This window comes from Rhinopithecus bieti, unplaced genomic scaffold (genome assembly GCF_001698545.2).
Source record: "Rhinopithecus bieti isolate Rb0 unplaced genomic scaffold, ASM169854v2 scaffold_11401, whole genome shotgun sequence".
NCBI lineage: Eukaryota > Metazoa > Chordata > Mammalia > Primates > Cercopithecidae > Rhinopithecus > Rhinopithecus bieti.
In genome coordinates this window covers 1,946,325-1,955,074 of record NW_016807151.1, presented here as the reverse complement: position 1 = coordinate 1,955,074, position 8,750 = coordinate 1,946,325, and the positions used below count along the sequence as shown (strand labels likewise).

The 8,750-nt window shown below is 43.5% G+C and overlaps 1 protein-coding gene across 2 annotated transcripts in view; it reads right to left on the bottom strand.

The window, feature by feature from the left end:
• SVOPL (SVOP like) overlaps positions 1–8,750 on the bottom strand; it is an 81,407-nt gene that overhangs the window by 23,108 nt on the left and 49,549 nt on the right. For both annotated transcript variants that reach the window (XM_017880391.1, XM_017880392.1), the window contains 4 exons: positions 7,646–7,851; positions 6,839–6,950; positions 5,399–5,480; positions 595–684 (listed from right to left, as the gene is read on the bottom strand). In XM_017880391.1, the coding sequence (XP_017735880.1) occupies positions 595–684; positions 5,399–5,480; positions 6,839–6,950; positions 7,646–7,851 (490 nt within the window). The remainder of the gene's footprint in view (positions 1–594; positions 685–5,398; positions 5,481–6,838; positions 6,951–7,645; positions 7,852–8,750) is intronic.

The following is an 8,750-nucleotide window of genomic DNA, read 5'->3' as shown; positions in this document are numbered from 1 at the left end:
AAAAAAAAAAAAAAAAAAAGGACTGACATGTGCAAAGCAGCAAGCTCCATAGCCCTCTGAGGAACCACAGCCCCAGGGGTCGCCATACCTGCCTCTGTTGTTTCTCCCGAAACAAGGCTCCATCCATGGCTCCAAGTCACCTTGGGATTTTATCCCAGCCTAAGCCTGGCTCACCTGTGCCCCAGTACCACCTCCCTGCACCTCAGCTGAACCTGCCCGCGCTCTCCGGCTCTGTTTTACAGCTGCCACCTGGACAACGGACCAGACAACCATTCCAGCTCAGGGTTAGAGCCTACTGTCATTCAACTGCCCAGGCTCCTCATGTTGACCATTGTTTTCCATCTTCCCCCCATTTTAAAACGGAGCAAACCCTGAATGCAATGCAATGCATACTACTGACTGGACGCCTGAAAGCCTGGTAGCAGATTTAGCCTCTTTCTACCTAAATCCACCAAACAGCAGGGAAACGGCACCTCCGGAAAACTCATGAAGTCCACAGAAATCCTCCGTTCTGCCCTTAATCTGAAGGGCCCTGGAGTTCCTCTTTCCCCACCCCTCTCAGACTCTCTCCCACTGCAGAGTCCTCAGCTGTACCTGGGATATAAATGGCGCCACCATTGCACCAATGCGACACAGGGAGCCGCTGGTTCCCATCCCCAAAGCACGCATAGCGGTGGGGTAGACCTGCAGGGAGAGGCACAGAAAGTACCAGTCAGATAATGTCCGTCCTTCCCCGAGCCCTCCTCTTCCCTTTCCTCTCCAGGTCAGGCTTTGGAATGCATCCAGTACCAAACACAGTTACAGAATACGGAGCGGAAGGTGTTCATTTTCTCAGGTACACAACTTTGAATTTTTGGGACAATATCAGCAAAAAATAAAGACTTCAAAATTATCCTTTAAATGAGCAAATTCCAAAAATATGTTTCACTGAATATTCCAAATATAATTTTAGAAAGACAAGCTCTGGAATCAGACAGAAGAGTGCCACTTCAGAACTATAAATATATAAAAGTGATTCTACTGAATGGGAAGAAAATACTCCTCAAAGATCCGATGAAGTCTTCAATACAAATACAGCTAAAAGAATTAACCAGAGGGCCAGGTACTTGCCACACCATTCCCTGTGCTCTTATTTTTACTTCTTTCCTTTTTTAAAATTAGAGATGGGATCTTACTATGTTGGCCGCACTGGTCTTGAACATCTGGCCTCAGCAATCCTCCCACCTCAACCTCCCAAAGTGCTGGGATTAGAGGCATGAGCCACCGTACCTGGCCCCTGTGTTCTTGTTAAATTCCCTAGCCTCTTTGCTGTTGTAGAATCTTACAGCATTTTCCTTCCTTCCTTCCTTCCTTCCTCCCTCCCTTCCCTCCTTCCTTCCCTCCCTTCCCTTCCTCCCTCCCTCCCTCCAGAGTCTCATCAGTCTGTTACCCAGGCTGGAGCACAATGGTGCAATTTTGGCTCACTGCAACATCCACCTTCTGGGTTCAAGCGATTCACCTGCCTCAGTCTCCCAAGTAGCTGGGATTACAGGCGTGCACCACTGCGCCTGGCTAATTTTTGTATTTTTAGTTGGTGGCGGCGGGGGGGGGCGGTTCTCTCCATGTTGGCCAGGCTGGTCTCGAACTCCTGACCTTAGGTGATCTGCCAGCCTCAGCCTCCCAAAGGGTTGGGATTACAGGTGTGAGCCACCATGCCCAGCCCTTTTTAACATTTTATTAAATTTTTATTTTATAGAGACAATGTCTCGCTATGTTGCCCAGACTGGTATCAAACTCCTGGGCTCAAGCGATCTTCCTGCCTCAGCCTCCCAAAGTGCTAGGATTACAGGTATGAGCCACCATGCCCAGCCATATTCTACTTTCTTGCTGCAACTTGTTGATATTTATAGTAAATTATAATTGGTTTTTCATTGATTCAGAATTCTTAAAGGAACTAGAAGTTTAATAAGTCAGCAAGTCTTATTGAATAAATAGAATTGTAGGGAGAATACTTTCTAGGAAAGAATGGTTTCTCAAAATGTTGGAACATGTTCTTAGTGCTATAAAATACTGACAAAACAGGTTTATCAACTCTCCAAGGCAAAGCATGTAGCCCCCTTTCGTTGCCCACATCTTTGCCACCATCTGTCAAATGCAAAAAGCAAGATGCTTTCCGCCTCACAGGACACTGCTATATTTACAGGAGAAGGTCTGGGGGTGGAATATCTTTATGAGGAGCTTTCTTATTTTCTGAAAAATGAGGTTGCTATGACTGAAAATAATGAATTCAGGTGGTAGCTTCTTTGCTGTAATACTGATAAAGTCTTTTGCTCATATTGTGAGTCACCTGGAAGATGGAATAACAGAAAACTATCATTTTTAGTTATACATCTTTTTTGAAAAACAATATAAAAAATAAAATACTGGCCACGTGTGGTGGCTCACGCCTGTAATCCCAGCACTTTGGGAGCCTGAGGCGGGCAGATAATGAGGTCAGGAGATCAAGAAAGACCATCCTGGCTAACACAGTGAAACCCTGTCTCTACTGAAAATACAAAAAATTAGCCAGGTGTGGTGGTGGGCGACTGTAGTTCCAGCTACTCAGGAGGCTGAGGCAGGAGAATGGCATGAACCTGGGAGGTGGAGCTTGCAGTGAGCTGAGATCACACCACTGCACTCCAGCCTGGGCGACAGAGTGAGACTTGGTCTCAGAAAAAAATAAAATTAAATAAATAAATAAATAAATAAATAAATAAATAAATTACTTAGAAATGGCCCTCAAAATGAGCAAATTCCAAAATATGCTTGACTGTCCATCTCAAACGCAATTCTAGAAGTACACCATGTTACTCATAGATTTTTTTGGTTTATAAATTTTCAAAATAACTTTAGATTTGTTTTTGTTTTTAATTATGCAAACTTATTTTCTTAACTATGCAAAATTACTTAAAGTCAATAATTTTTTTTTTTTTCTTTTTGAGACTGAGTCTGTCACCAGGCTGGAGTGCAGTGGTGTGATTTCGACTCACTGCAACCTTTGCCTCCCAGGTTCACACAATTCTCCTGCCTCAGCCACCCAAGTAGCTGGGATTATAGGCACCCGCCACCATGTCTGGATAATTTTTGCATTTTTAATAGAGATGGGGTTTCACCATGTTTGCCAGGCTGGTCTCAAACTCCTGACGTCAAGTGATCCACCTGCTTCAGCCTCCCAAAGTGCTGGGATTACAGACGTGAGCCACCGCACCCAGCCAATTAATTTTTATTCTAGGAATTTCATGTTGTAATTCCTTCCACTGCCCATCAAGTTCACCTTTGTTCCCCTACAGAACTGGAGTAAAATTTATCATCAAAAGATCTTCAAGTTAGCCCTTTTTAATAGAACTGATACTCAATCCAGTTGTCCTGTCAGCCCATAATTCTTTTATTTTGGCTTCTTTCGTCTCCTTTTAATATGGACATACTGACGAAGACTTCAAAATTCACCAGAAATCTTTGGGATCTAATTTCTTCAACCAATTTATTTTAGGGTCATTTTTGGAGTAGGTGGAGCTGCCTCATTCTTCATTTGATGCCCTCTGTGAATATGCATGAGTTCAAATCATATTCATTCCTAAGCTATCACAGCTCAAGAAGAGTACAGACCTGTGGAATATGTCAATACCTTTAACCCCAAACATCATGTTCTCAAGATAAAAGCCTTTAAAACAAAAAGTCGGGCCGGGCGCGGTGGCTCAAGCCTGTAATCCCAGCACTTTGGGAGGCCGAGACGGGCGGATCACGAGGTCAGGAGATCGAGACCATCCTGGCTAACACGGTGAAACCCCGTCTCTACTAAAACTACAAAAAACTAGCCGGGTGAGGTAGCGGCGCCTGTAGTCCCAGCTACCCGGGAGGCTGAGGCAGGAGAATGGCGTGAACCCGGGAGGCGGAGCTTGCAGTGAGCTGAGATCGGGCCACAGCACTCCAGCCTGGGTGACAGAGCGAGACTCCGTCTCAAAAAAAAAAATTAAAAAAAAATAAAACAAAAAGTCATCTTGATATATCAAGTCAACATGAAACTGGAATACAAAATTGATATAGCTGAGATTTTCCTCATATATTATGCTTTTAAACTCTCTATTCGATAGTCTTAGAACCAAACTTTTTTTTTTTTTTTTTTTTTAAATTTAGAGGCAGGGTCTAACTTTGCTGCCCAGGCTGGAGTACAGTGGTGCTATCAGAACTCACTGCAGCCTCCACCTCCTGGGCTCAAGCAATCCTCCTGCCTCAGCCTCCCTTTCCTAAGTAGCTACAATTACAGGTGCATGCCCCCACCCCTGGCTACATTTTAATTTTTGTGGAGATGGGGTTTTCGTTTCCTTGCCAGGCTGGTCTTGAACTCCTGGCTTCAAGTGATTATCCCACCTCAGCTTCCCAAATTCAGGGATTGCACGCATGAGCCACTGCGCCCAGCCTGGAACCAACCTTTATGGTTATCAATACTCCAATCATTTTAAAGTGTCTCAGGTATCATAATACCTCTTCTTATTTGCAGTAAAACTTATACTGAACAATGCGTTCTGGATTGCAAAAGAGGACTGATTTTTTTGTACCTGTCTATAAGTCAACTTTAGATTTTGTTCATGGAACTAAATGAAGTATTATGTATAACTCAAACATCTCATAGCTTTCTATTTTATCTCTGTGTGGGAGAAAAAGTACTTTCCTCTGCGGGTCTAATGGTTTTTGACATGCCAAACCTTTCATCACAATAGACTTCCCCATTTCCTGCCATGAAGCTGAAGGCAGCTGTATCAGTGTCTAAAGCACTGTTTCCTGTAGCTCAATGAATGACAAAACCAGTTAAAATACTGTTAAGTTCCCTATTCAAATATTGTTTCATTTCTAGGAATATTGGTTCTTTAAAGTGGGAGGTTTATGAGGAAAACTCCAGCTACCTCAGGCAGTACCTTGCACATAGATGTATTAATTCAATACATTAATACAGAATAAATCAAGATTATATTCAAATTTAAGCTACACGCAGCAAATAACAGATGAAGGGAAAGGGATCTTCCAAAAGAATAAAAGTGAAAATGTATTCTAATTTCAAAAGAGAAAGGAAATTCTACATCTGACAGCAATGTGTTGCTACCTATTACTTCTGGAAGCCTAGTGCTAGAGCAAGGAGGTGGTTTTTACATGCAAGCTATTTAAAGAAAGGAAGAAGATCTTGTCTTCCAGAGATCGGCTTTCAACAGACTGAACGGGGAAGGGGAAATTCACACCAAATAAACTTCTGGTGTCTTTTTAACAGATTGTTTTTAGAAAATCATCCAAAGTCAACAGAAACCAGGGATGCATTACCTTTGGATGGACACCCTAAGTAGCTCACCTTAGACACCCTGTTGTAAGCAAGCCCTGCAGGAAAACTCACCTCAGCTGTGTAAATGTAGATGGTGTTGAAGTTTGCAGCTACCAAAGCCCTCAGCATGAAGAGGAAGCCAATCAGGCCGGCACTAGAAAACAGGAAGCGGAGAGAAATTATAAAAGGCAGCATGGAGGACCACCTCCCGTGGCCCAGTTCCAAGTGCACTGCGGATGATAAGACACACCCACAGATAACTCAGAAACCAAGGGAGGTGCTCCTTCTCAGCTGGCCTGATTGTGGGGTCCTTAAGCAAACCTCCTTCCAATCTGGCCTGATTGTGGGGTCCTTAAGCAAACCTCCTTCCAATCTTACTCCCCGCTGCCCTCTCCTTTCCCCAGTGCTGCCTTTCACCCTGGCCCCTCACATTAGCACACCTGCGGGGCACGGTGGCTCACACCTGTAATCCCTGCACTTTGGGAGGCCGAGGGAGCTAGATCACTTGAGGCCAGGAGTTCAAGACTAGCCTCAGTAACATAGTAAGACTCTTTTTTTTTTTCTTTTTTTTTTAAGACAGAGTCTGGCTCTGTTACCCAACCTGGGGTGCAGTGGCACAATCATGGCTCACTGCAGCCTCAGCCTCTCAGGTTCAAGTGATCCTCCCACCTCAGCCTCTTGGGTAGCTGGGACTATAGGCATCAACAACCACACTCAGCTAATTTTTGCATTTTTTGTAGAGATGGGGTTTTGCCATGTTGTCCAAGCTGATCTTGAACTCCTGGGCTCAAGTGATCTACTCGCCTCAGCCTCCCAAAGTTCTGAGATTACTGGTATGAGCCACCAAATTTTTTTTTCAATTGACCCAGCATGGTGGTGTGTGCCTGTGATCCTAGCTACTCAAGAGGCTGAGGCAGGAGGATGGCTTGAGCCCAGGAGTTAGAGGCTGCAGTGAGCTGAGATCGCATTACTACATTCCAGCCTGGGTGACAAGGTGAGAGACCCTGTCTCAAAATAAAAAAAAAAAAATTAGCACACCTGCTGCTACCATCCCCTGGAAAACAGTGCAGAGAACTTGCAGAATAAATGGTACATATCAGAGCTCAGGTCACTCCAGGACTGCAAATTAAGAGTGAAATGAGCAGAAGGCACAAATAAGCACACTGTCTGTATTACTAAACTTTCTTGGCACTGGTTAAAATAATGTGATAAACAACCAGAGTCCCGATTCTCCAGGAAGCATTACATAACGATCCTCAATGTTTTGGTAGGTAAAGTGAGTACACGATCATTGGCACCTATTATCCTGTAATAGCTGGAGGAAGATGGGGTCTATAGGAAGAGGGACGCGGGTAGCAGGGAACAGGCAAGACCATTCTAGTCAAACAAGCAGCCCATTCTCCACTCTCCTGGGTGAAAGGGACTTGTCCCTGAAACTACTGAACACCATGGGTCAGGAGACTCCATTTAGAAACCACTGCAAAAAACCTGAAGCAACTAAACAGAAAATACCTTGAAGTGCAAATGTTGAGGAGAAGGAAGAATAAAGCCGTGCATCCCATGGTAATGGAAAGGCTCAGCCGTCTTCCCAGGAAATTGATGCCCAGGATATTTAAAGGATTCACTAGAAAGCAAACAGTAAAGATAATTTCTGGAACCTTGGAAGGCAAGTGGCATATTGCAACACTGGCATGGATTCATCCTTGTCGTTTCAGAAAGAAGCAACATCATCCAAACCTCATGAGTATTCCAGCCAAAATCCAGTCACGTTGTCATCAATTTCAAGACTTTTTACATATACTTTGCCCACGTGGGTCCAGGAATTATAAGCACTGGTGCCCAGGATATTTATTATATCATGCAGGTCTATTGTAGATTGCCAGCTTGCCAGGCCTATATTTTAAGTGTTTTATATGTTTTCATCAAATTCAAGGTGCCTTTGATTTTTTTTCATCGGCTCAATTTAACATTCAGCCATTGATTTTTAAGTACCATCATTTTATGTCTACTAAAATAGAAATAATGCTGTCAATTGCAATCTAACAAGCCATTGTAAGCCACATTCCAATTTCAGAGATGTTAAAATGTAAGGGCGAAAAAAACACCTTACAATTGATAGAATACAGCACTTCAAAGCCCTACTCCTCCAGACTTCTCTTGCCAACACCAATCCAGATTGGAGATTTTTCAGCACTACTTTGTGACTTACTCAGTTCTGCTAGGCAGGAGCAGCATCGCAGCATCACACTTCTCTCAGCTAAGACTCAAGTGCACATACACCACCCAAGACAGAGACCCGACATGCAGAGGGACACTTACGAGCAATTTCACCGATGGTGCTGATGATCATGGTCCGATAGTCAGAGGGTGCAAACATGTGGCAGTAGCAGGGGCTCTGGCTCTCCCCTGAGTCGCCCCCAGTCACCACCACCTCAGAGTCTGCCTTCGAACCACAGACCAAGTCCCGCTCCAGCAGCTCAGCACTGGCCAGGATAACCCCATAGTAGGCAAAAGAGATTCCAAGCCTGGAAGTGGGAAAAGAACGTCACTAGCAAACGCTGACACCAGACCTGAAGGATGAGTGGGGAGGGGACACCAAGTGGAACGTGCAGCATGTGGAAAGCAAAGAGAGCAGAAAGTCAGGCTCAGATGCCACACAGAGCATTCATGGAAGTGTCTCTTACACATCATACAGATGCACACATGCCTGTTGGGTGTAAATCTATGAGTGGAATTGCTGGGCCATAGTATATACATACTTCCAGCTGTAATAGAGACCTCCAGTTTTTCAAAGTGGCTGTACTAATTTGAACTCCAGTCAGCTGTGTATGAAAATTCCAGTTACTTTGCCTCCTTCTCAACCCTTGTTATTGTCAGTTTTTCATTTTAGCCATTCTCTTGGACTGGCAGATTTGTAATGGTATCTTGTTGGGTTTTAATTTGCATTTCCCTGGTGACTTTAAGGTTGAGCATGTTTTGATGTGTTTATCTGGTATACGTTTTTGGTGAAGTACCTGTTCAAGTCTCTTGCCTATTTCTAAATTGGGCTGTTGGCCAGGCATGGTGGCTCATGCCTGTCATCCCAGCACTTTGGGAGGTTAAGGCAGGAAGATTGCTTGAGGCCAGGAGTTTCAGACCAGCCTGGGCAACAAAGCAAGACCCATTCTACAAAAGCAAAATAAAATAAATTTTAAAACTTAAAAAATTTTTAAAAATTTAAATAAACTGAGTTGTCTATTTTTTCCTGTTAAAAAAATTATATATCTAATATATAGCATATTTTATATATATGTGTGTGTGTGTGTGCATGTGTGTGTGTATATATATAATTTGCTAGAAACATACATTGCAAATTTCTTCTTCCCATGGATGGCTTACCTTTCAGGCTCTTCATGATTTTTTTTTTTTTTTTTTTTTTTTTTTT